General features: G+C 43.0%; 3 protein-coding genes across 6 annotated transcripts in view; 2 read left to right on the plus strand and 1 right to left on the minus strand.

Moving 5' to 3' along the window:
* The window catches only part of USP4 (ubiquitin specific peptidase 4), a 37947-nt gene extending 35337 nt beyond the window's left edge, over positions 1–2610 (plus strand). For all 3 annotated transcript variants that reach the window (XM_062610638.1, XM_062610641.1, XM_062610639.1), the window contains one exon: positions 75–2610. In XM_062610638.1, the coding sequence (XP_062466622.1) occupies positions 75–176 (102 nt within the window). In that variant the 3' untranslated portion in view covers positions 177–2610. The remainder of the gene's footprint in view (positions 1–74) is intronic.
* A 1944-nt stretch (positions 2611–4554) lies between these two features.
* EMC3 (ER membrane protein complex subunit 3) lies at positions 4555–9292 on the minus strand. 2 transcript variants are annotated; one of them, XM_062610676.1, is made up of 8 exons: positions 9055–9291; positions 8872–8929; positions 8028–8121; positions 7267–7371; positions 6511–6592; positions 6281–6360; positions 5622–5704; positions 4555–4798 (listed from the first exon to the last, which is right to left on the minus strand). In XM_062610676.1, exons 1-8 carry the CDS (start codon positions 9207–9209, stop codon positions 4670–4672), a joined length of 786 nt encoding a protein of 261 aa, XP_062466660.1. In that variant the 5' UTR covers positions 9210–9291; the 3' UTR covers positions 4555–4669. The 2 variants fall into 2 exon arrangements, with proteins under 2 accessions (XP_062466660.1, XP_062466661.1); XM_062610677.1 differs by lacking the exon at positions 8028–8121 and having other exon boundaries at positions 9055–9292.
* A 335-nt stretch (positions 9293–9627) lies between these two features.
* The window catches only part of FANCD2 (FA complementation group D2), a 41168-nt gene continuing 23818 nt past the window's right edge, over positions 9628–26977 (plus strand). The window contains exons 1-18 of the mRNA XM_062610680.1: positions 9628–9646; positions 10073–10174; positions 10859–10975; positions 11575–11642; positions 13074–13177; positions 13790–13850; positions 14959–15011; positions 17148–17226; positions 17951–18075; positions 19012–19099; positions 19775–19879; positions 21075–21175; positions 21647–21755; positions 22454–22489; positions 22886–23029; positions 24071–24205; positions 25564–25695; positions 25971–26078. Of these exons, the coding sequence (XP_062466664.1) occupies positions 10096–10174; positions 10859–10975; positions 11575–11642; positions 13074–13177; positions 13790–13850; positions 14959–15011; positions 17148–17226; positions 17951–18075; positions 19012–19099; positions 19775–19879; positions 21075–21175; positions 21647–21755; positions 22454–22489; positions 22886–23029; positions 24071–24205; positions 25564–25695; positions 25971–26078 (1644 nt within the window). The 5' untranslated portion in view covers positions 9628–9646; positions 10073–10095. The remainder of the gene's footprint in view (positions 9647–10072; positions 10175–10858; positions 10976–11574; positions 11643–13073; positions 13178–13789; positions 13851–14958; positions 15012–17147; positions 17227–17950; positions 18076–19011; positions 19100–19774; positions 19880–21074; positions 21176–21646; positions 21756–22453; positions 22490–22885; positions 23030–24070; positions 24206–25563; positions 25696–25970; positions 26079–26977) is intronic.

The raw sequence follows: 26977 nt of genomic DNA on the forward strand, positions 1-26977 counted from the left end.
TTCCTGCTTTGGGCATTATGTTTCCAGCCAGGCTGTATGGATTGTTTCAGGTGGTTTTCTTCTTTGTTTGGTAGACAAAAGCTGCGTATGTGCTGTTTTATCAGCGCCGAAGCAGTGAGGAACATACTGCCCCATCTCCTCCCCAAGAAGAGTATGATGGCATGGATACCAACTAAGCATCACCTCCAGCACTCAGCCACCACATTAGCGGTTGCTCTTCTAAAGCCATGCCTGAGGCACCTGAAATTTTTTCTTCCTTCTTGTAGGAGTCAAGCAGAAAATCTAGCACTGAGAGATTGTGTGCTGGGGGTTGCAGAGTAGCACTGGAGAGCCAGGTGCTGATACTTGGGTATTTAGAGGCCAAAAATAATATATATTGGAGCTTCAATAAAGTTATTTTTAAAATCTGGCTGAGCTGTGTGGCTAGAGGCAGGGGCCAGGGCTGAGCTGGGGCTGTGGCTGAGAGTTGCAGCTGAGATTGGGAGAGCACAGCCTGAGCTGGAGGCCAGCTCACAGCTGAGCCTCGTGGGGGCCTGGGGAGCAGTACAGGGCATATGATTCTGTGAATCTGGGGGTGGGGGGGGTGTCCTGCCGGTTGTGGTGTTGGTGCTGGGCCATGCTGGTGTCAGGGCAGTTTGCTGCACCCTGCCTGGGAGCTCAATTCAAATCTCTGTACATCTGGCCTGTCAGTTGTGGTCTCTGCCATTGTACCTTGGTCACCTTGCGAAGCAGCAAATGTTTCTCTTTCTTGAGACCCTTCACTGATACATCTAAGGCTTTCTGGGCAGTTCTGACTGCCTCTTTCGTGCGAACACTGAATCCTGTAATGTAGCAAACTTTGCTAGAAGCAGATCGTACCTGCCTATAGTATGGTATGTGTTCAGGCTGATCTGCACAGTGACACAGGACACAGCTGCTCTGCCTCCCATTCTTCTGCAGAGAAAATGTCATCTTTTCACGGTTGGGCAACTTCTTTTCATCCACCTTGTGCACCCCTTGCTTCCAGGATGCTCTGTAAGCACTTTCTGCCTCTACCACTTCTGCTACGATTTGTGCAGTGGCAGTGTTCTTACCCTCCTTTGCTTATGTGACTTTTTGGAGCTTTTTCTCCAGCAAAGCTCAGCAATGTGTCCCCAGAGCTGTCACCTGTGAGGATGACAGCCCAGCGCAATGAATTGTATGAGTTTTCAGCCTTTTCTCTTGTGACTTTTGGATCTTTTTTTGACTGCTCGTTCAGCCTTTCTTCTCCTCGCTTGAGCACTGCCCTTTAGATCCTGCACCCCATCATCTTCCATGAGGCTGCAGCTGTGATGGTTCTGTCCGAGGTCTCCCTTTGCCTCAGCTGTTCAGTAGTTCCACTCCAGCCTTTCAGTACAACTGACAAATGTTCTTCCCTCTGTCCTCCTTTACCATCTGTGTTACTTGTAAGACACAAGCCCAGCTTTCTTCTTGAATGAGGATCTCTGGTGAGCACTAGATCAGGTCAGTCCTCAGTGAAGAGCTGGTCTTCAATGTCAGAAATGGGAAGAATTTAGAGCTTTAGTCTGTGTTTTTCAGGAAAAGATCCTGCTCAAGGTGGTGAACCAAACAGGAGGGTTTTTCCTTTTGGAGCCAAGTGTGTTGACAGAATAAAAGGTTAAAACAGGCTACTGCCCTGCTTTTTCCCCAAAATGCATGTTTAGTGCCACTCAATCCTCTGTGCACAGTCCCTGTGGCTGCTTTGCTGACAGTGATCTTCTCTTCTGATGGTCAGTGGAACAGCAATCATCCATTTAACTCCCAGTATTTCAGCTCAGCTCCCTTTTCTCCAGCTCTTGGTGACAAGCCCCATAGGAAGTTGTTGTGTGCTTGTGCCTGCATCTCTGCTGTGCTGCAGCTGAGCAAATCCCAGTCAGCTACTGCTGTGTTCTGCTCTAAGCGATGGGAAGGGAGGAGGGGCACTGAGCAGCCCTTGGCTGGGGCATTGAAAGGTGAGAGGAGGGCTGTCTTTAGCTGGCACACTAGTGTTGTGATCCTCTTCTGTGGAATTTTGCTTTTAAAGCATTGAAATTTAAATTTTGAGGTCCTAATTGCTTCATTGCTTCTGCTGTTCAGGTTTGGGGGTGGTTTGGGATTTTTACAACTCTTCATATTGTATTTCTGTGATTGTTTTTGTTTTTTAACATATTACTGAGGGGAGCTTCCAAAAAGCAATTTTTAAGCTGTAGCACTGCACTGAATTACTCTTATCAGCATGTTTTTGTTCATTTTAACCCTGAAAGAAAACTACATGGGCATTCCAAAATGGGGAGGAGAGGAAAGGGAGGGGAATAAAAGACCTTTTTAAAAGAAAACCTAATCTGAAATAGCTGTTGTTCTCATCCTCATCTCCTCACCTGTGCTGACACCAACAAACACATCAGTGGGGATAAATCCTTGATGCCCAAATGCTGAACAGACTGTTGTACTGCAGAAAAAGTGGCCTAGCTCTTACTTTCTCTGCCCCTGAGCTGGTGGGCTTTGGCTGGTGTGTGTGTGCTGTAATACCAGACCTGTTTTTTAGACTAGCACTTTGTAAGTGGCTGGCTCTGTTGTACAAAGAGGAAAATTAAAGAGTGGTTTGCACTGAAACTGGGTTGTGTTGTATTTTCAGCTTCCGTTGTGTGACCTGAGACAGTTGGAAAGTGCCTGGTGCTGCAGGAGCTCTTCTGGCTGGGGGAGGGCAAGTCCTGTGAAACTAACCCCTCCTGCTCTGCCAGGAGGGATTTGAGAGAAAGTCAGCTGTTGCCTGCACTGCTCTGTACACCTTGAAGTTCATGCTCACTTCAGGATGAGCTTTCCTCACCTGTGGTGCTGTGTTACTTGATAACTGGTGCTGTAGCAAAGCCTCCCCTTGCCTTTCTGTGGCACTGTGCAGCCTTGGCTGCAGCTTCCATGTTACTCCTCTTCCTCTGCAGATCTTAGGGGAAGCCATGTCTTCCTTCTGTCCATTATCTCCAGGGGTATTGGGAGATACTGTCATGGAACCAGTAAATTGAGGCTAAATGCAGTGTATTGTTCAAACACAAAGCTCCACCAACATAGGAGCCTAATAATAGTTGGAGCCTCAGATAGAGTTGGAAGAGCTGTAATGTAGAACAGCAGATGGTAAGCATTGCTATGGAATGCTGACCTCCCCAGAATGGCATGAAACCCATCATGGGACAAAGGGGAAGGAAAGTGGCATCTCTCGGACTGAAGGTGTTGGGGTGTTGTGTGTCAGTGCAGAACAGCTTATGCAATAACGCTGAGGGAATGAAGTGAAATTCCCATTGCAAAAGGGAGGGAGAAATAACCTGAAACACAAGTTGTATTGTCAGAGAAGCAATTGTGAACTTTCAGAAAAGAGGTCTTTGAGGCAGAAAAGAGCATCTCTGAGCTCAGGCTCCAGTTCAGAGGGGGGATGAATTTGGTAAGAACAGAAAACAGACTGTGTTTTAGTCCTGGGTCAGCTCCTGCTTTGAAGAGGGTGTGCAATTTTACCCCCCAAAAAAGGTTGGGAAATACAGAGGTTGGGGAAAATAACAGCCAAAGAGTATGAAAGAGCTTCTGTTTAAGCATTTCCCCAGGTTAGGACTCTTTCCCCTAGGGCAGAGATCTGAATAGCTCCTGCAGAAGGACAAGCCAGAAGTTGCTTTCTGTTCTCTACAGTCCCAAGTACTGCAGTCCCAAGACTGCAGGAGGCTTAAACTGAGGTGTTTATTTTCCCCACCTGACACAGTAAGTAACTGAACAGGGACCATAGGGAACAGCCAGGCACCTTTGCTGGGTGTATATCCTGGCAGGCAGGAGGGCTCTGTGTAGAAGGTGTCTGTAAATGGACTTAGGAGGGATTAAATTGATGGGGAAATAGTCTGTGTATTTGCTGCCTCTGCACAGAAATGCCGCCTCTGGCTCTCTACTGCCCAGAGACCTCTCAGGAGCTGCTCTGCCCAGGGCTGAAAGCAGCAAAGAGGGGACTAGAAGTTGCCCCTGTGACCACCGTTGTGTTCACTAGCAGATTGAGCAGGGCAGGTGAAAACAGCTGGGATTTTGCATCACTGGGTGCAGGCTCAGATACGAGAGGAAGGTGAGCTGTCCTGTGCTTTGCCGTGAGCAAGTGGTGAGTACCTCCCTCTTGCTTTTGTTTTCTTCTGAGAAAGCTTCAAACACCAATTATTATTGCAACAGGAGAGTACAGAGAGGAAGGCCAACTACTGCTTTCAGAAACTGAATCCTTGTGCTTCTGTTGAAATGTGTTACGTTGTCGCCAGGTCAGTTTTGAATTGCTAACACGATGTTCAAAAGCAAATGATACCTAGCTATGCCTTTGTTTAAACAGTTAAAACCAGAACCATGGGCACTACTTGTGCCCCTGAGACATTTTAAGTTCTTTAAGCAAGCTTTTCTTTGTCTGTCAGAAATGTTAGATCTTTTCTCCAGCATACATTTCCCACAAAGAGAAAGAGAATCCCAGCTAGAACCCACAGCAAGAGCCTTTGGCTTAAATACAACATCCTTAGTCCTGCGACTCAAATCAAAGTGAGGTAACTGCAGTTCTGAACGTGTTTTCTTTTATTCCCAGCCTTTCTAAAATACATTATGTAATTTTAAGTAACATATTTCTTTTCAAATTACTTTTACAAGAAGAGACAAAAGCATATTCTCAAATTCAGAAGATGGAGGTCTGAAGTTCTTCCTTAAACATGCCTTCAAAATGGAGGTCTTTTGCCATAAGCTCTTCTTCTACATCTTCTAAGGCCCACTGATGATCAGTCAATTCTAAAGCTTCCCATTCCGTCTGCATTGACAATAAAGAGAGGAAGAGAAAGAAGAGAAACACACCGCTACAGTAGTTACACAAGAACTACACAAAGCAGTGCTTGCCCTAAAACCTGCAACAAAACCCAAGTTCTGTTAAAAACCTGGCAATCCTGCCAGCTCCCTGAAATCAGTGTTTTATGCTTAATTGGGTATTAGATAGTTGGTCAATACAGCATAGTAATTAGAAAAACTACATTATCTGCTTTTTGAAAACCCTCTAACCTGGAATTTTCCATTTCTTCTGAACAGCTGTCTCGAAACAGCCAATTCTGTTCTGGAGACTCAAGTACTTTGTGGTTAATTATTTAGTGCAGAGACATTTGATAAAAACAGTTACAGGTCAAAAATTCTGCAACTGATCACAGACTTCATGTGCTTCATGAGACTGTTCTCCAAGCAACTCTCTCCCTGAACCTGCAGTGCTTTATTCATTGCACCAGGTTTTCACAGCAGCCCAAAACCAGAATTTCATCCTAAATATGAGAATCATGTCCCCTGCTACTTATTTTCCACACAACTTTTTGGGAGTCAGCTTCTGTTTTGGAACTAGATCTCGAGAGAAATGAAAAAAAATCTTCCTCTGCCAAAGCAGACAGTGGCACATGAATTCACCTTTTGCATCAGGAATGATCAGGTTTACTTCAGGATACTGGGGCTCTGCCAGACCCAGGGCAAGCTCTAATTTTAGGAGCAGTAAGCCAGAGCAATTCCCTTGCTTGACACAGGAAGAGGCCAAGTTACATACAGCCTACCATCCTGCAAGTTCACAGGAACTGGGAATGCAAGGGGGAATATAGTACCTTAAATGCTTTGTTAGTATCTGCTGGCATGGCCATTGCTGCCCCTGTCATTTGTTCTTGCATCACCCTGGACTGATCTGCAGCTGCAAAAGAGAAATGAGAGGCTGATTTCTGCGTCATTTAAACAGCAGGCTCCTTTATAGGAAGTTGCAGAAACACAGAATACAATACTAATGTGCCAGAAAGAGTTCTCACAAGACATCGTCTTCCCACCCCCTACATCTCAGCTAAATTCACCATAAATATGCAGGCAAATTGAGGAAAACATGGTCTTCCACATTCCCAATACCTCCAGAAACAGTATCTGTCCTGCCCTGCATCTAGCATTAAAAAAATCTGTTTTTCCTTAAAACTGATACTTACTAAAACTAAAAGCAAGCCCGAGAGCAAAATCTCTACACATAGATTTGATGTGAAGGAAAACATGGGTCAGTTACCATGGAAGTTCATGAGCAGTTTGCCAACAGCTGGTACAGAAGATTTGGATACCTGCTACAGGTGTGTCAAACCTGGTCATAACCTGAGAGTAACCTGACAGATGTGCGAGAGGCTTTCAAGAGCTTTTTGGCTGGGAATTTAGAAATACTTCCCCAGCCTCCCTCAAGAAGTCATTCCAGGGAAGGAGAAACAGCTCTTTCATAGAAATTATGGTGTCTTACCATTATCTTGGCCCAGGATGAGCGTATAAATGCTTCTGAGTCCAAACACATTCAAGAAGTACCATGAAGCAGAGCTCACCCTGATAAATCAGAACAAGCATGGTTGATTTCAGCTCAAAGCTGGCTTGTGACCTCGTTCCGGAAGCATGCACAGACCATTCAAGGGTTATTAACACATTCAACATTTTCCAAGTGATGGTTTGACCTTGCTTGCTGAGGATGTGGCTTACCAGGACGCATCTAAAGTGAGCAGCTCAATTCCCTGCTGCAACATTGGCTTAAAACGCAGTGTCAGAGGAAATGGGACTTTTGCTGCAGGATGAAAAGAGCCCAGTTTCACAAAGTGATGCTACAAAATTGCAAAGCAAGTAGATAGTGCTTTTATTAAATCTAGTATTTGTATGCATTGCATTCAGACTACATCAGGTTAACAGGTACTTTTGAAAAAACTCTAGTTCTCTATTTGTATCGGTATGAAAAGACTTTTTGAAACTGAACCCAATGACCAAACCCTCACAGGTAGTGTTTCAGGGGAATGTCTTTGTTAAGGCAAAATGTACCACCTAAACAGTAGGAAAAAAAGAAACCCCAGAACTGTCCATTTAAGCAAATATTTTTCATGTGTACATCCTGCATTACACAGTAACCAACTCCCAGGACAGATTGAGAGGAAAATCTACTGTATCAAGTTGAAGTTTAGGCAGTTTTAGTAAACTTAAATACTGGATTTGTGACTACACTTGTTCCTGAATACATGAGCTATTTTCTTGTGACTGTGGCCAGTACTCTGAAAACTCTTTTTCCTCCTTTTGCTATGAGGCAGGAGAATCAGTGCAGCTCACAGAGTAAATAGTGGCAGTACCGAAAGCCACATTCACACTGCTTCCAGTTGACTGCTTTCAGATAGAGGAACAAATCTTTGATACAGCCCAGACCCTCGAGATCATCATCAGAAACACACCAGACGTGTTAGTCCAGATACTTACTTGTGACAAATCCTGAAAATGTCATGTTGATCCAGCCACCGATGAGGATCATAGGCAGAACATTGGTTACATTCCCTTTCATCATATCTGTCAGCATGGTTGGATCTGCAATCACAGATTCGATGTGTAGCAGCAGTGTATCACAATAACGGGAAACATTACTTCACCAAGGTCAACTATTTTAATTAAGAAACTGTGTAAGAGGTAACAGTCCTGTCCCACCATCTATGCCAGATCTATGGGGGCTGCTGCTTTCAGAAGGGTGGTGTGTTTCCTCCCATGTCTGAGCCCAGCTGCTGTGTCTGTGTTTGACTCCATCCCTTGCTCCAGATCGCTGAACTTGCTTGACCTCTCTGTAGGCAGACTTAGCTAAAAAAGGGACAACTAACTATCTAGCTAGTATGCTGCTGAGGTCTTTGGCCACATTAATAAGTTGCATCCATTTAGAGAAGGTCCTGCTGGTGCAAAAAGCTGACATAAGGATACCAGTGAGAGCAGGACTTCCCGTTTCTGGCAGCACTGAGGTACTTGTGGTCTCATGAAATGCTGCAGGTAGCTGAAGGCTGAAGTTAAACAAAATGAAGCAACATGTTGCTACCAAAGAGAGGATCTCACTCCCTCCTCCTCCCCAAAACCCAGTGGCACAGTCCCACCCTCTCCCTCACATCCTCTGAGCTCTTTGCATAGTTGATTCACCTTCCTGCCTTGGTAGAAAGTTAAGAGTTTTTCTGTCTGGCAGCATTGATGGTACCTTAACGTACCTGTCATTGGTGAAGGAGGCACTACCTTTCTTTTCGTTTTCTTAAAAAATCCATCCTCTGGGTTATTAAAAAAATATTTCCGGGTCAGGAAAGACTGAAAGCACCAGAAGAAATGACAGGACAGAAACATTATTTCTTGCTTGGACATGCAGATATCTGACGAACTCTTTCACAACACATCCATCTTTCTTGGGGATGTACTTCACTGCCCCTATGCTCTAAAGCTACTCCTGTTTCCCTGGCTCCAGAGCACCAGCTCTCCAAAATTCTTAAGATAATTCTAAGAATTATTTAAATAAGAATCTACATTAATTAACGAGCTTTTAGTGCTTTCTGCAAAGTTTTTACTGGTTCACCACTGATGTTGACTGGTACTTCGAACATCTCCATTCCCTCCAACTGACTTCTGAATTTTACAATATAGATATTTGGCAGCAACTGAGCCAAGATGAGCAACTGAATTTTAGTTCAGCAAGCACTACAGCTGACATTGTACGACTACCTCATTATCCCAAGCTTTTATTAAATCTCTATATATCTGTTGGCACACACTAAACATAATGGATTGGATACAGATTTCATTGTAGCATGCAGTTAAAACACGGAGTAGTGTAAGCTAACATCAATACGAGGGAAAAGACGTGCAGTGGTCCTGTGACCATGTCTCCTGGTGCATCCGCTCCCGGCTGCACTTCCAGACGCTCCTGGGTGGGGGAATCCCCAGCCGGGCCGGCTGGTCCCATGGGATACAAGAACACCTCGAACCACGGCCCTCCACTGCCGCGGCTGCGCGCCTCCGAGTTACCTCTTTGCGAAGCACAAAGCCACCCGCGCCTCTCCCTACCTGTTTGGGAATGTATTTTCCATTTTCCCGAAGGACTCTGCTCCGAATCAGGACTTGGCTGGAAAAGAGGCAGGTCTCGTTAGCAGCGCGGCCGCAGGCGCCAAAGGGCCCAACGCTGCCTCCTCGGCGCACCGCGCCGGGCCGGGGCACGGAGGAAGGCAGGGGCCCGGCGGCGGCGCTGACCTGTCGGACACCTGCTCCTGCGTGAGCCGCTTGTCGCTCTGGAGGAGGATGGACACGTAGTGCCGGATCATGCCCACGAAAAAGGTGATGAAGACGATGGGCAGCACCACCCATAGCCGGATGTTGGAGTCCAGTAGCAGTTCGGGCTCACTCATCCTGCCGGTACCGACACTGGGCCCGGCTCCGGCCGCCACCGGGCCGCCCGCCCCAGGCCTCTGTGTCGCTTCCGCTTCCGGGACCAGCCCTTCCGCCGCCGCCGGAATAGACGTCATCGCGTGCCGGTGGCGGGAAGCGCGGGCCGGTCTCCTCAAGGAGCTGCCTCCGGTGGCGCGTCCCGCCGAGGCGCAGCTCTCCGCAGGCGGAGGCCTCTCCCACCGAAGCTGCTGTGACGGGCTGAGGGTGCCTGAGCCTCGACGTGCCCCGGCCCGCCCTGGGGTCTCCCTGCTCTGCAGTAAACACCGAAACTGCCAAGCGTTTGGGCACGGGCACAGTAAAGAGCGAAGCCCTCCGCTCTTTCCTGCCCCACCCGTCTGCTCCTCGGGCCCCGAACAGCTGCTGGAGCCTATCGTGCATTTTCTTTTAGGTTTTAAAGGTGAGTCAGGGTTTGTTATTTCCTTTCAACCACCGCCACCCACCTGAAGAGGGCAAGCTGGTGGAGGTCTGTGTTGACAAGAGCTGACCTTGCAGTTGGTGAGGAGCACGGGGGCCAGCTAGTGTGGCTGGGCAGGCGAAGGCCACGCTGCTTTTCAAAGCCAAGCCTTGTTTTATGACGAACTGAATTTTAGAAAAAGTGATGTATTCTACTATGTAAACGTAACAGCTCTAAAATCTCAGTCTCAGCAGTAGAAAAATGTGAAAAATGCGCCAGTATTGGTTAACCTGGCAATCTGCCTTTCTGTGAGCAATTTCTGAAGCATTTCCCTTCACTATTCACTGACACATTCTAGATTTGCTTGCAAAAATCTGACTTAAAGTTACATCTGCTTTGCTCACTTGTCTTTTTCCTGCATTTTTATAGGCAACGACAAAGGTTTTGTTACCATGGTTTCAAAAAGGAAGCTGTCAAAAGCTGAGGTTTCTGGAGAGAATGGCAAGGCAGATCTGCCGGCTAGGTCCTCAGGTATTATCTTATGCAGAAGGCCAAAATGACAGTTTTGGTGATGCCAATTGTTAATGATGCTGTTGTTTTTTAAATACTTCAAAGTCACAATAAAACAACACTAAAAGCAGTGCTGTATCTTTTGTTAGCCTCTCTGTTCTCATAACTTTGTTCATTGTTTGCTATCTTGAGCTTCACTCCCTTCAGAGTCTGCAGATTAATCTCATCTGATCAAAAATGATATCTGTAAATCAAACCATGATAACCTCTCTCTAGCTGAAGCTTTAGCAGGTGGGTTGATACTCGAGAGGGGTCCAGTGGGAGAACCGATATCAAATTTGTGCTTTTCAGGCCAGAAGAAAGTATGTGCTCATAATCTGTTGGTGGGTATGTCTCCCATGGGAGTATGCCACTACAGGTGTACCTTAGCTGTCTTTAGCTATGGATCACCTAAAGGGGTAAGAAATGTTCCTTTCCGGTGACATGCTGCAGGGACAACTGCTTTACAGGATCTGTGCATTGGCACCTGAGTTGGGTAATGACCGCTGTCAAATAGCAGTACAGTTGGTTACTCTGGTCCCATAAGTGTTTTCCCTGTGTTCCTCTAGTTTCTTACCAGAAAGTTAATTTTTAATTAGTTATTTGAAGGATCCTTGTTATTTTTATTGCAAAGTATATTTGATGTAAAGTGTCTTGTTTTCTCAGAAACAAAGAAGTCGCGGATTTCTGCCCCTGGTGAAGTGGAGACTGAAGGAATATTTGAAGAGCTCATTAGAACATCAGGAATTGTACTGAAAGCTGGGGAGGGACAGAATGAAATAGGTACAAGTTTAACATTTGCTCTCTCTGCTTGTGTCTGAAAACCTGCAAAGATGACTGGTACAAAGTCAAGATGCTTTTTTACTTGCAGAGCAAAAATACTTGAGATAGCTTGTTCCAAAGTTCAAGCAAACCTGCACCTGGCCTCTTGTTTGTTACATGCCTTTTGAATTACACAGTTCCTGCTGGATTCAGTGCATCACCTAAACTCATTATGGCAACTTTTTGGGTGTATACATGCAAAGTCAAAAGGCTTTTGAAAGATTATTGGGGGTATATGAAATAAGATTAGACTGCATCTGTGATGAGTAGTGAGTTACAGAGGCAGGAGCCTTGAAACAGGAAAACAAACATGTTGCCTTTTAGCTCGGGCAAGGCCCTTGAAATTTGTGTATTAAGCCTCTTTAGTGCTATGAGCTACTCTAAAGACAGACTGGAACAAGCATAAGTGGTAATGCCATTCAGGCTTTTGCTGACAGGACTTCTCAGTAAAACAAATGCAGAAGTACTGGCAGGTGGGCCTGAGAGCTTGTACTCAGTGTACCAATTGTTACGATGTTGTATGGTCTGGTTCTTTATTTTCTTTTTAACTTTATCCTTAGCTGTGGATCAAATGACTTTCCAGAAGAAGCTCTGCCTGGCCCTGGAGAAGCATCCAACTTACCCAGGCGTGAGTAGCGGACTATGCTTTGGCAGGAGTCAGCTTTAAAGCTGCTTGCTGTGTAGCAAAAGGTGCAAATGCAGCTACCTGTTTATGCTAGTCCCATACAAAAGTATGGAGCACAGCAGTATATCTTGAGTTTCTGTGGTCCAGGTTCTCTAATTTTGTCAGTGTTGCTGTTCCAGTCAGTTGGTCCCATTGTCTTGCTATTCTGTCTCATCTCAGCTGTTAGGTCTGAACAGTCAGAAAGAGATGACCAGCCTGTGACTTTGCTAAGCCAGCCTTGATGTGCGTGCTTGTGGTTTAACCTGTCAGGTAGCTAAAGAGCACACAGCCACTTGCTCACTCCCTGTCCCAGTGGGATCAGGGAGAGGACTAGAGGGAACAAAAAAAAAAAAGCTCAAATTCTTGGGTTGAGATAAATACAGCTTAATAGAACAAAAATGGAAGGGAAAATAGTGACAATCATAAAAAAAATTCAAACATACAAAATAAGTGATGCACAATACAGCCACTCGCAACCCACTAACCAATGTTTAGTCAGTTCCTGAGCAGCAGCCTCTAGCCAGCTTTCCCCCCCCCCATTTTATATGCTGAGCGTGATGCCATATGGTCTGGAATGTCCCTTTGGCCAGTTGGGATCAGCTGTCTGGGCCGCGTCCCTTCCCAGCTTGTTGCAGCCCCAGCCTGCTCGCTAGTGGGCTGGGGTGAGGAGCAGAAAAGTCTGTGACTCATATGCAGCACTCGGCAACAACTAAAACATCTTATATCAGTATAATATCAACTTATTCTCAGACTAAAGCCAAAGCACAGCACTGTACCAGCTGCCAAGAAGAAAATTATATCAGCTGAATGTTCCAAGATTGGTTTTGCACAATTCCAAGCAAAAGTTCTGTACTTCCACCATCATGCCCTGTCAAAGTAATTCATTGGCAATATTATTCAATAGTCAGAGACTCTTAAGAGAGAAAAATCATTTACTTATCTTTCTAGTAGAAGTTGTGTTTGGTTTTGTGTTGGCTTGGAGCTGGCAGCATTAAAACTGCCAGTGTGATATTCCTCTCCAGTCAAGCCCAGTGTGAGAATCCTGAGGCCAGTGATTTGATTTGCAAATCAAATGCTGCAACTGCTTTTTGGGTGCAGCTCTTGTTACATCAAATGTTGCTGTCTCAGCTGAACAGAAAGACAGGCAAACCTCTTTTAAATGAAAGTAAAATATAAGACTGTTGCTTTAGAGTTACTTTGTAGAACAATTGGTGTTTCCTTTTGGAAATGGTTTAGACTAGAGTTCATGTATTATCTAGCATTCCTTCCAGCCCAGTTTCTGTGTGTCTGCAGTTTCCTGGCTAGCTCTTCCTTGTCCTCATCATCTGTTCCTAAACCACAGGAGTTGAGGGGGTTGTCTTTTCAGGAAGTGGATAACTTCTCTGTGTTTTGCAGGTTCTGAAGCTATTTATTAGCGGTTTGGAATCTCACATCAAGGACAGAAACCAGTTCAAGAACTGTCTCTTGCCCTGTGCTCCCACACAGACCGAGGGGTCAAGGTCAGAGAACATGTGTTTTGTCTTCCCCTTCAGTCAGAGCCAGTGTCTAGTTAAATGCCATGTAACATTGAGCAGAGTGCAGGGAAAGACCATAGCTCCAGCTGATACACAATGAAACTTGTTTCTTATGCAGAAGTAGCTAGTGTAATACACTGCTATTCAGCAGCAGTAAGTTTAAAGTGATAAGTCAAGGTATTTACTGGCTGCCTGTGGCATGTGTTGGTCTCTGTGGCATTTCACGGCAAGAATCAAATTCTGCAGGGGAAAAACAATTTGACAAGGCTGGTAAAGGTCAACTGGTTTTTGACAGTTTTTCCAGGAGAGGCAGCTTGACCACAGACGCTTTTGCATTTCCATCTCACATTAGTCTTGTAGAGAGTAACCTTGTTGAGAGCTGAAGGGCAGTTTTAAGTGTGTGTGTGTATGTGTAGTGGAAAGAGCTACAGCCTGTTCTCCAAACATGTTTTGCCTTGGATGACATGGTCTAGGGAGAGGTGCCCCTGCCAATGGCAGGGGGGTTGGAACTAGGTGATCTTAAGGTCCTTTCCAACCCAAACTATTCTGTGATTTTATGTTTTTATTGCAAATGTGGTGGAATCTTTCATCTTGCAGGACTCGACACTCTTATTGTGACAGCCTCATTAAACTGCTGCTGGGAATTAAGATCTTACAGGTATGGGCACTTTAGTTTGCTCTTCACAATGGTGTTGATTTATTTAGAGATTCTTTTGCTTTCTCAAGTAGAGGATTAATAGAACTCATTGTGAGGCAGATGGGGCTGCATCTGGATTAGTGTCTGATTTGTTCCTTCAGAGATACAAAGATGCTCAGGGCAGAGAGCACATGGCATGCAAGAAGACAGAGGGAATTGGGTTTGTTCAGTCTTAAAAATAGAAGGTTAAGGGATGTTTTGTAGTCTTCAGATACGTGGTTGCCTGGTATAGAGAAAATGGAGTCAGATTCTTGTCAAAGGTGAACGGGGGCAGGATGAGACAGGACAGCTTAGGTCAACCATAGGAAATTGTGATAGTATATAAACATTTCCACTGTGGAGAATGTTTCCTTTAAGTGCTAGAACAGGTAGGCTAGAGAGGTGATTGAAACCCCATTACTGGAGCAGTTTGAACCTTGGGAGTGTTTAAAAATGGGCAAGATGCTGAGCAACCTGCTGGCAAGAGCAGGGTCTGTTAAGCTCTATGCAAGTTGTGTTAAGAGGTATATGGAATTGAAGTTGACAGATATCTTGCCAAGGCATGGGAAATCTGAGCAGCTGTGGATTTAAATCCTCTCATAATTAAAATGTTTTACGAGTTCTTGTCTTAAATACATTTTTGGAATTGCATTTGGGCCATGATTAAGGGTGGAGGAGGGAGAGGAGGAAATTAGACCCTCAGAGGGAATGGCAAATGCATGTGGGCCTCGTTTTCAATCTTGTCTAAAGTTGATACTTTAGATTCCTGTGTAGTGGAAAGCAACTCAGCTGGGTCTGAGAAGGAGTGCTTCCAGAGAAATTTGACATCCTGCCCCTATGCCCTGATTCTGTTAGATAATGTGGATAGTTTATATCACCCTCAGCATTTGTGGGTTTTGCTTTCCAGGCTGTATGCCTCCTTTCTGGCATTTGGCAAGAGATTTCTTATGCAGGAAATACTTATATTGGTCCTTTTGAGTATTTTATTCTCTGCATATTTAATCTTTTGAGAAAGATCAGGTTTGGTGGCAGTTCTGCAGCACAAGCAGTAAGTCATCATCGTAATGCTGTCCTTTTGCTTTTCTTCCAGCCTGCTGTCATAGCACTGTTGTTGGAAAAGATCCCCGAGTTCTTTTTTGACATGTGAGTCTAGACTCTCTTCCTTCTGCCTTGAAATGTTATTTCTTCTTTTGGACAATCAGCAGCTCTTTGACTGTAACAGTTACTTCAGATTTACTTGAATAGATATTTTCACTGATGTGTTTTTTTTATTTCATACATGTGCAAAATTATCTGTGAGGTACCATGGTTTTAAACTTGTAGGTGCATAAAGCAGAAAGTAAATTTATAAAAGCTGAAATACAGACATACCTCATGATTCATTACAGTCTTAATAGCTATTGGCACAAGCTGGGAAGTATCTCAGCAAAGGACTATGGAGTGTTTCATGATGTAGAAAAAGATGAAAGTGGATGGCAGTTTTAGGAGGCTGCTGGATGCAAACAGACCTCCTTTACAAAATGCAGATTGTGTTCAAGCTATTAAATGTGCTCTTAAAAATGGATTCTGTTACGCTTGTCTCCTGTTAGATTGTAAGAAGAATGAAGTGATTTGTTTTTTTCTATGCATTAATGACCAGTTAAAGATGGGAGGGGAAGAAATGAGAGTGGTCCATATTGCAGGAGAAGGAGGATGGTCCATGGAGATCTGATTGCTCAGCATGTTTGTAAATGAAAAAGGAAATGAAAAGTGAGAGAACAATTTATGGTAACAAATTCCCCAAATAATGTAGTCTAAAACTAATTGTAAAGAACAACAGAGTTTTTTCAGTGGAATTCCTACTGATTTTTGTTTTGTTTAATTATGGGATAAGAAACAACATTCATTACAACTAATCTGTAACCACAGCTGTACTGACCCACCAATTTCTCCCACATCTGACCTATAGACCTTAATGCCAGTCAGTGCCTGGACAGAGGACATGCAATATACTGACTCCATGTGGGAAGGGTAGGGAGAACTTGGTTTATTCATGTGACTTGGCAGCAGCCAGCTTATTATTACATCTGTGCTCACAGACCAGTGTGACCAGAAGTTACAGAAGAGGGAGGGTGTCTGAGCACAGCTCTATAAACCTTGTTTTCTTAAAAAAATCAGACTAAAATTAATCCTGATTGGATAAAGACAATGACAAACTCAGTGTTTTCCTTGAGGAAACGTGTCTTGTATGGATGCTTCTTTTTGTTTCTTACTCTTTAGCATCAGTTCCATGCTTAGCGATAGACAAAGCAGGAAAAAAAGACTAGGGAGGGAGCTGGGAAAAATGGAAAACATCATGTCACTTTAATTGTGTGGTACAATCACATTTTGAATGTTGCATGCACTTCTGGTCAAGCTGTCACAAAAATCTAATAGAGCAGTTTCTATGTAAGTAGGGAAAAATATTCTAAATAGAATAGAATTCTGCCTGCCTTCAAGGAAGATGATTAGCAGAGAAATGGCAGATGTCTGTAAAAGAAAGAAAGATTTAAGAACGGTAATTGAGGAAGGTTTAGCCACTGTTTTTAACTATGGAAGGCAGCAAGCAAAAAAACCAGAATTGCTATTTCAGACTTTTCCACCCTGTGGAATTCAGTGCTGGAGAATGTAGAGGTTAGAAATTACACACAGGGGTCTGTGTTTTGGTTTGTTTGTTTTTGTTTGTTTGTTTGTTTTTTGTATTTTGGTTCTGTTTTGTTTTTAAGGCTTAGGGAAATTAAGGGAGAATAAATGTGCTGCTGGATAGCACACATGGAGTGGGTACCAGCTTCTGCCTTGGAGACTTGCTGAACTGCTCATTGTTAGAGACTGAATGGGTACTCTGTGAAAGGATTGCTCTCTGAATGCCCTATTACACAAAACTTACCCAAAATCATCTAATACTGACTGCAGCTGAGAACAGGGATGCTGGCCTCAGAGGATCTTTAGACTAAGCTGGCGTAGCCACTCTCATGGTAGGAGGCAGGGGAGATCTGAAGTAAAGTCACATTGTATATTTTGCTTTTTGTACCCTAACTTAGATTGTTGGCGGTGTATTGAAACAGCCTGCTAGTATTCCAGTAATAAGTAGGGTTCTTCCTGGGTGGTGCTAAAATCTGTAGGGGTGTTAATGATATTTTCATTGAATTGTTTTGATATTTGGTTAATTTGAATTGCATCTCATGGTCTTGCTGAGCAGCAGCAAAGCTTTTGAGTGTCTGTAGGTCCAGCTAATCTGTGTTTCACTTTCTGCTGTTTCAGCGTGGGCACCTTTGGAACAGATTTTCCCCAGCTCATCATCAATCAGTTTAAATGGCTTGACAAGGTTCTTGACAGCCAGGTGGGTGCTGACAGTGCAATCACATGTAGGCTCTTTCCAGTCAGCTTCTGGAATGCTTCTCAGATGAGATGAGATCAGTTATTATGCTAATGAGAGCTGATGTCTTCATATTCACATGCTGAAGGAGAGATTTAAATCTTTCTGGTTTATTATGATTGCTTTCAGTTACTTGAACATCCCCTTCTTCTTCCCTTGCTCTAAGTCTCCTTTTTCATAAATATGTATCTGTGCACATGTGTCCACATGTGTGACCCCATTTGAAAGCTTTTGCTGGTAGGAAGTTACAAGCCCCCTTGTTTAATTTTAACTGGAGATATTGGTTACTTGCCAGTGTCTGGAGATGTGTTCCTGCTTTGATGGTTCTTTTTCTTCATTCCCTAGTTAGTTGGTCTCTGTGGGTTTGTACTGGAGGGCTCTTCCTAGAGAGTCCCAGAATGACAATGAACTGTGTCAAGAAGTCACACTATACACTGGGGAGTTTGCTGTTGTGTTTCCCATTTTCCTTTGCTCACCAAGATAGTTATATTCTACCTGTAAAATGTCGTTATTCTGTAAAAGTATGTGCTATTATTCACAACTTCAGTGGGACTATGATTTAAGGGACAGTTAGCAGAAATCCAGACAAATGACTTAGAGTGACCTTGTATACATAATGTTGCTTTACTAAGGAACCACTTGCTCACAGTGAGTCTCAGCATTTTACAAGTATTCTTCTGGTCTTCAGGATCTTGTCAAGAAGTTAATGCAGCTGGTTAGTGTCTCTCCAGTGCCAATCCAGCATGATATTATCACCAGTTTACCCGAGATCCTGGAGGATTCCCAGCAAAGTGAAGTTGCCAGAGAGCTCAGGTACAAATGTTTCTGTTTGGGACTTTTCTGTTTTGTTGTTTGATTTATTTTTCCCCTTGCACTCAGCAGAAAAGAGCATTGTGCATTAATGTTGGTCATACCAGGACTGACTGAAGTAGTAGGACAGCAACCTTGTTCTGTAACATTCGGGGAAAGGTAGTACTGGAGGACATATAATTTGTTGTGTTATGCTCTTAAATAAAGGTCAAAATGCTTTGCAAGTGCTTCTATCTAAAAAAATCATTAGTCTTGACTTTGAGCTGCAATCCCTTGGTCAAGAAGGTGCCAAACCACAGCTTGCTAGAAAGCCAGACCAGTTTATGTAGGAAGCATTTGTAAATGTCCAATTCTTACTGTTTCCTGTTGACCAGTGCTGGGGAGAGGATGATGAATGAAACTGATTCTGGTTGGACCCATTGTGCCTTTCATTACATGTTTGCAATTCTTAGAGCAAATCCTTTGACTGGGGAGGAGGTCACACATGAGGAGGATTCAATCCCTGGCTTGAATGTGGCAATCTCATTTACACTTTGCTGGTGGCCTGTCTATGGAACAGAAGTGTGGCTAGAAGGTGTCAGGCCCAAGTCATGTTCGTGATTAAATCATATACCAGCAGTCTCACTATTTTTTTCTATTCATTGTGAACCCAGGACTTTCCAGTTTTAAAGTTCTTGCTTAGGGCTTGTACCAGACCTTTGTCCATGTTCCCTGTTTTTATGAGATTTGAAAAACAGTAGATTCTTCCTATCTGTTTCTGATCAGCAACCACAGAATCACAATTCGGCATGTTCAGGGAGGAGTGACAATTTAGGAAACAAGTTTTCTATGATACCAGTGGCATACATTGTTAGTTTGAGTTTTTTTGGAATCATTTACTAGAGGTCCATTTATGGCTCTATTAAGAGGCTTATTTGTTTTCTTTTCCTTGTGTATCAGCTGCTTACTCAAACAGGGCAGGCGGCTGACAGTTCCAATCCTGGATGCCCTTTCTCGTCTGGATCTTGATGCAGGTCTTATGGCTGAGGTGAGAGTTTCTACTGAGCAGCTGAGCAGAACCCAGCCCCTGCTTAACAGCACAACACCTAGAACTGTTAGGTTGTTCAAAGTATTTTGCTAAGCCTGACTCCTATAGACCTTCAAAAGTCCTGAGCTTGCTGAAATGGGAAATGAGTCAGGGAAGCTCAAACTGTTCATTGAGGAGCAGAGAGGCATTTTCTAGCTGTTACAGTACACATTCAGAAATTTCAAACACCCCTGTTTTAGCAGATGCAAAAGCACCTTATCCTGCTGCAGTGATTTTGTACTGTCTGTCTTAAACCTGTTTATTGTCACGGTTTCTCTTTTTAAAGTACACTGACCACTCCTATATTTTAAGTAAAGGCAGACTGGTGATTAAATAATTGCATGATCATAGTTTTTCTCTGCAGAATGCTGGGAAAAGGAGAAGACGCGATAGGCCCTGGGTCTTCTAAGCATGCTGGATTGGTGCACTTATTGCAGTTAGGCTTCTTATGTATAGAATAAAATTGGTTCATTTGAGTGCATTAACTACTATTTTACGTAGTCGGATCTAGTACTGACAATATTCCTGCTTTGGGCACAAGGCTGGACTATAATTCTTCAGATATTCCTTCCCACTAACATAACTGTTTCTGTGAACCATGGTCTTACAGCTGACCCAGTGTTGCTTTCTCTGCAGGTGCGGCAGTCTGCCATGACCATTGTTCCTTCTGTAAAACTGGAAGATTTGCCTGTAGTAGTAAAATTCATCCTCCATAATGTCAAAGCAGCAGATGCAGTAGAGGTACAGTCTTTTGCTCTAAAGACCAGTAAGTTGTATAATCCAGTGCCTGTTTAGACAGAGAGCAGTTGCTTCACACACAGAGGTGTATGCTTTAATGTTGTCAAGCAAAATTTTTAATACTGCAAAGGATCAAAGCACATTTTAGAAACTATCTATCTTCTGATGGGGATTTGGTTATGCCTTCAGGCCTGGGAATTGAAATGTCTTCCTTTCTGCTGCCTATTGTAAAGTTTTCTCATTTGTTTTTAGAGTTGTTTTGCTTGTTGTTTTTTTTTTTTTGGTGTTGTAAACATCATAAAGAACTGAAAGCAGTCAAATTTTCTTGAGCTAAACTCAGACTGAAGAGCTGTAGTTAACTGGCAGCTTTATGCCTCTGAGTTTTGTCTAAGAATTGTGCATTGTACAGAAGTTTTAAGGGTTTTAAATTCCAGATATATCCATGGGACTGCAAGTTGGTAATGCTCTTGTTCTCTGCACTGAGTTCATGTTTTGGAAACATTCCTATAAGGGTAGTTCTCCTGTTGGAGAACAGTTTTCATTCTAAGGTATAAGCTTCCTCAGGTTTTGAAGTTGCTTTATCTAAGGAAATGTCAGAATAATTTTAAAATTAACTAGATGTATTTGGTTGAGCCAGTGTTGCTGAACATGCTTCTTTTCATGCTTTGAGGAAGCCTCAGCCTAGTTAGTGCCAGATGAGGATTGGGATCTGCTCAAGTCTGTAGAGACCACTGTGAAAACAGCATGCCTGTAACAACAAGCCAGTCTCTGCTGATACAGTGCAATTTGACAGCAGTCAGATGGGTAAACTCACATCCTCCAGAATTCCTGTAGCTGTCATTTATCTTGCTCAGGTGCCAAACAGGATAAAACTAGTTCATGGCAACATACAGCAGATATAGGTGGGAATTTCACAGACTAACCTGTAGAAAATCCTTTCCTGCTTTCTGCATGCATCTGCAACATCATGACATGATGGGTGAAGAGCAAAGTGTTGCTGGTTTATTTTTAAAGCTTAACACCCCCCCCCCCCCCGCCCCCCAAAGCAACAAGAAGCTTGAGCATGGTTAGTTGCTTATGAGTTTACAAATACATGAGTGTTTAGTTTGTAATTTTAGGATTATTCTTGGAGATTGTTTTCTTTTCCTCATCTTTTTCCTGTTCCTCCCTTATATGTGCAGGGCTTTTTATTTTACAGGTGATTTCTGATCTTCGTAAGAACTTGGATCTGTCATCATGTGATCTGCCCCTGAAGATCCTAAGTTCCCAGAAGAAGGCTAAAAGTCAAGTCCAGGCCAGGTATTTTAGCAGATTTACATGATTTTCCAGGGATAAGATGGGACGAGAGGACTTCAGCCCTTCTTTATATGGTCTCTCTGGCACATGTGGTTACGTATGTGAGCCTAATTTCTCCTGTGCTGACACCTTTATTCCTTCCTACTTGGTGCTAATATAACACATTGGTTAGTCCTTGCCCAGCCAGCTTCCCCTGCCCTGCATGTAGTTCCTTTTGAGCCACCTGTATCCGTGTCTGCATGGGGATAAGCAACTCCATGTATAATAGTTGTTGCTGACAGTCCATCTGAATCTCAGTAGGTTTTTGGTTGATTCTGTGACGTCTGCTTCTACCCCTTCTGAAACTTCCTGTCCTTGCCAGAGTATTCCTGTTAGAGAATGACTGCTGTAAGTAACTGCTGTGACTGCTAGGCTGCCTCGTTCCATTTACTAGAGTATTTACAATGACTGAGTCTCCCTTCTGATCATTTACAGTTCTTCCATGAGCGAAGTAACTACCAGCCAGAATTGTGTGAAGCTACTTTTTGATGTGATCAAGTTAGCTGTGAGATTTCGGAAAGAGGTCTCTGAAGCATGGATTAAGGTAAGATACATGCTTCAGTCCTGGTTTCCTTATTCAGACTCCTAGGTTGAGCCTGAACTTTTTTTGTAATCAAAATGTGATACTAAAAGACAAATGTTAGCCCTTAATTTTACTGGTACAGATTTTATTATGTGTTCCAGATTAGCAGTGCTTTTTCAGGAGTCTGCTTTCTTCCTCAGTTACCAATTTCACAGTTCTTGCAGGATGGCCACTGAGCTCCTCTGTACAGACCCCTAAATCTTGAAGTGGAGGCTAGACCTTGTTCTGCAGGTTTATGAGAGCAAAAATGAGTACCCATATGATGAGATTGAGCTGTGTAAAGCCTTAAGGTGCTTAAAAATGTCCAGGTAGAAATCAGTTGGTATTGGGCTAAATTTAATTTTAAATTGCATTTCAGTATAAATTAGGAGACTGTTTCTTGTTTTCAGCTTCCATTACTAAGTACCTTCATTCTTTTTTCAAGCCTGATATTATTTGAGAACATCCTTGTTCAAGCTGAATTTTTGTGCTGTTTTTTTGAGTGCCTTCTGGGTTCTCTGCTGTTGGCAAGATCCAGTTGCTGGCTTTGACAGCTGTCCTGTTGTAGAAGAGAGAAATCTGTGAGCAGGATTTCTTTTGGTGTCTGCCTTTTTTTGATTTGATTCTGGAATACAGTAATGTGCTGTAGCATAACAGCTTTCTTGGTTCTTTTCCCTTAGGCTATTGAGAACAGCACGTCTGTATCTGACCATAAGGTAATATTTCTGAGTCTGCACTTGTCTCTGGAGCATCCTCTTTTGCTGGTGTTCTCAAGGACTTTTTTCATGGTTGTAGATGGAGAGATTTTTCTAGTTGGAGCAGAAACTGCCAGTGATGTTTCACGGGTGATTCTTTTGGCATTTGACTTGTTCCTAGTGTAACAGCCATGCATTTTCTTTGTAACTCTTAGTTAATCCCTTCTAAATGTTAAGGGACAGAGTTGACCTGCTTTAATTCTGTCCAGCTGGACTGATGAGGTTTTTTTATAGTTCTGGTTGTTGGGGCTTTTTGAGCTCTTGACTTCCTTCTCAGTTTTGATTTCAAAGTGTATCGCTGTCTGCGCTGTTTAATATCTTTTCAGTGTAATGATTGGTGGCTATTTCCTCTGAAAGGTTCTGGATCTGATGATTTTGCTGCTAATCCATTCTACAAACACCAAATACAGGAAGCAAGCTGAGAAATTACTGAAGAGCAAAATCCAGCTGGGCTGCATGCCAGAACAGCTATTGCAAAATGCCTTCCAGAATCATTCACTGGTGAGTGTTGATTCTCTTTTACCTCCCAAAGATCTTGTCAGATGATGATTTATTCCAGTTGTGTACACTTCTGTGTTTTAATTTTTGGTCCCAGGTCAGTGTATGAAGGCATATGTCCTCTCTTGTAACTGTCACATGGGTTTTATAGATGAGCTTTCCTCAGAATTGGATGGGCTTTTTATTTTGGTGCAAAACCTCTCAGCCTAAGAAATGTGACCTAGCCCAAGTTCTCCACTCTGTGTTCCAGGCATGCTGTTATTTCCCACGTTATTTTTGCAAGTTCGTATCTTTATGTGAACCATTTTCCAAGTGTTTTCTAGGTCTAAATATATATATTGGGCATATGTTTGTAATCTAAGTTACCGTTTATGAGAAAACTGAAAAGATCAATGAAAAATCATGCAGTACTCCTTGCTGGAGGTAGAGGACAGATGAGAAAGTTATGAATTTGAAATTAATTAATTGAACTATAATAATGCCTTAAGTGGGCACATTTTATTCTAAATGGGTTTAATTCAGTCCTAGTTTAACTCCCTTCCAAAATAAGATAAAGGAAATAAGGCCATTCCCACATCTGAATAAGAATAACTTATTGTTCAAAGGCACTATGTATGATTAAGGTGAGTTTAAAAGTTAACTTAGATGTTTTAGTATCTTGATGTAGCGAAGTCCTTCTGGTAAAATAAGATCAAGAGTGTTTCTGTCCTGGGGTTTATATTTAGTGGTACTCTGCTGTAATGTGATTTCCTTCATGTCATCCCTAAGGGATATGCTGCTGTGAGCTCTGTAGCTTTGCAGGTTGGCTTCTTAACCAGTCTGTAAATCCTTTGTGTGGAGAAGGTTAGAGAAACCCATCCCAGTGTGCCTTACCTGCTCTTTTTGCCCATTTATGTGAGAGAGGACAGTCAGAGAAGGCAGGAAAGCACCTACTAAACTAGACAAAGCTTTTGGGATGAGCTATAGCACACTGTTTATTTAGAGAACTGAGTGTGTTGAAAACAAGCAGCAATAGTGTCCTTTTTCATGATGTCTGTATTTCAGGTTATCAAAGACTTCTTCCCTTCAATCCTAGCAGTTGCTCAGACGTTTCTGCACTCTGGACAACCAGCCGTGGTCTCCTTTGGCAGCTGCATGTACAAACAAGCTTTTGCAGCCTTTGATTCTTACTGCCAGCAGGTATAGTGTGATGGATGGCATCTGTTGTATTTGTGTTTGCATTTGCTCTAGAATGTTTGTCGTGATCCTTTATGGGAAGAGGATTTCAGGCAGTTGGAAGCCTTTGGAGAGAGGTCTGTGCTGTAGATCAGGCCAAGCAGAAGGTGGGGAATAATCACAGCAAAACTCTGGTAGCAAGTGACTCAAGCACAGAGTGCTGGGAGGAGCAGGGAACAAATAGGCCTTGGAAACGACAGAACGTAAAATACTTAGGGATCAGAGGGGACTGTGCTGTGTGCAAACATGTTGACTGAGATCTAGCCAGGAAGTCAGGACTGGCTCCAGGGTCAGAGGAGGTTTGTTCATAAATCTGTATTCCTGTTCTGTCGTACCTAGTCGCTTTGAGCATCCTCTGTTTTAAAAAGCCATTGTTACAGTTTTTATTGAAACTTTTTCCCCTTTACTTCGATAACTTACCATGATGAAAAAGCTTACATAGATGTCCCTCAATGCTCTGGGCAGCTTGGGCTCCTGCTGCGGTTCTGAATAATCAGAGACTAGACTTTCAGCTCTGAGCATGAGTTCCTAAAGACATGCTGACAGAAAATTTGGGGACTTAAGACAGCCTGCACAAGCTTTTGAATGTATTTGTGCTTTTTTGGAGCACGGTATTTTTATAATTAAGACTATTTCTTGTGTTCCTGCATTACTTGTTACAGCAAACTTAATAAGCAGGTGTGCAAAAAAAAATCAACTGGGAAAAACCTGAGAGGTGAAGGCATACTGTATACTTCAAAGTACTTGAAGTAATAGTTTTGGATGTTAAGACTTTCAGTCAAGGATGGCTGATTAGCAGTTAGTGACATAGGAAAGACTCAGAGCCTCAGGCAGTGGATGGGAGTGGAATGAGATCCCTGTCCAGAAATCAACTGAATTAAGGCCATAAAAATATTTTGAAACAAAAATGGCAGTTCTGAAGTGCTGTTGATAAAGGTTCTGAAGGCACAGGAACTGCTGAAATTATCTGTCTGGGGTATGGTGCAGTGTTCTGTGTGCCTAATGAAATAGCATAGGTGTGTATAGTCTTGTACGTTGGTAGCAAAGAGCAGAATCTGCAGTAGTGTTAGCAAGCAGGCAGAAAAAGTTGGTGAAAAGCTACATTATGGAATCAAGAGAGCTTTTAGAACTCCTTTTCTCAAGGAGAAAGTCAATATTGTGGATATCAGGACTTAAAGAGCAAACTGAGAAGGGACTTAGAATAATATGTTTGAGTTTCAGGTTGATTATCTGTGCTTGAACAACACATTCTGTATGAGCAGAACAGGGCAGACATTTTTCTGTTGATACTACCTATGGTTTCTTCTGGGCTTTTCCCTTAGGAGGTTGTCAGTGCTTTGGTAACTCACGTGTGCAGTGGAAATGAGACAGAACTGGATGTTTCTCTGGATGTGCTCACTGATTTGGTGGTACTGCACACATCCCTGCTGATGCGCTATGCCACCTTCGTGAAGGTATGTAGATTTCAGGAAGTGTATGAAAAGCCTCATGTTGTTATGGTAGTCAGCTTGTTCTTCCCATTCAGCCTCTGGTAAAATGAACTGCCGTAATTAAGGCCAGAGCAATAGTTCTGCATTTATGTTTATTTAATCTGAATGTAGCTTTTTCATGCATATGCAAAAAAGGTAAAGCTAATTGTCTTCCCTGTAGTTGACAACTGATATATTGCTGGGAATATGCAAAGGGATTCCTGATACATCTGAGTTATTCTGTGGCTTCTGTCTTACAGACCATTTTAGATTCTACACAAAAACTGCACCCATGCCAGATCCGAAAGCTCTTCTACATTCTCAGCACACTAGCATTTAGCCAGAGGCAAGAAAGAAGCTATATTCAGGTAAGGAACATGTATTCCTTAATATATATTAAGGAAGCTATATTAAGGTTAACTCTTTTCTGTAACACAACAGAAAGGAGTTCAGGTTGTGCCTTGGTCTTTTTTGCTTAACTTCCACAGTTTGTATTGTGCAAATAATGGCCTTATCTATGAAAAGTGATTAATGTTAGGCAGAAATGTTCTGCCTGTCCCCTTCATAAATTGCAAAAAGAAGGGTAGGAGTGTAAGCTCTAGAATTTATTCTGAACTGAGAGTTTGTAACTGTGGGGATCCAAAGGTGGCAGTTTGTCCTCGTGATACCAAGACTTCAGGGGCAGATCACCAAAGAAATTGGTATCCTGGGAGCCAACTTCCTCTTTGCCTTCTCTTAACTGTGCTTCTAAAACCAATGCCTCTTGGATACGAGGATCTATATGGACAGATTAGGCACTTATCTTTGCACTGCACAGGTCATTCCAGAGGCATCTTGCCTAGTGAAGGCCAAGAAAAGATAGCATAATTGTGTACTGTCATTTTCTTTGCTACTAGTTTGATCTTGTTGGGACTGGTAGGTTGCAAAGCATACTTCACCTCCTGTGTCTCAAGACCTCTCTCTGGTCAGAGCTTGTGCTTTGAAATCAATTACTTTCTGGTACCTTCATTTAGATACCAGGAAGCTGAGCTGTCACTTAGCTTGGTTCAGGACCCACTTGGCAGCCCTCTGCCTGCTTAGATGAGTTTTCTGTCTTTTATCACCTACTGTCGTGGTTTAAACCCAGTCAGGTAATTCGTTCGCTCACTTCCCCCCCTTTCTTGCCCTCCCCCTGCTCCCGGAGGGACGGAGAGGAGAATCGAAAAAAGAATGCAACTCCCATGGGTTGAGATAAGAACAGTTTAGTAACTAAGGTATAACACAAATC

The sequence above is a fragment of the Pezoporus occidentalis genome, unplaced genomic scaffold (assembly GCF_034315485.1).
Source record: "Pezoporus occidentalis ecotype Australia unplaced genomic scaffold, CSIRO_AGI_Poc_V1 ctg149, whole genome shotgun sequence".
NCBI classification, from domain to species: Eukaryota; Metazoa; Chordata; class Aves; order Psittaciformes; family Psittacidae; genus Pezoporus; species Pezoporus occidentalis.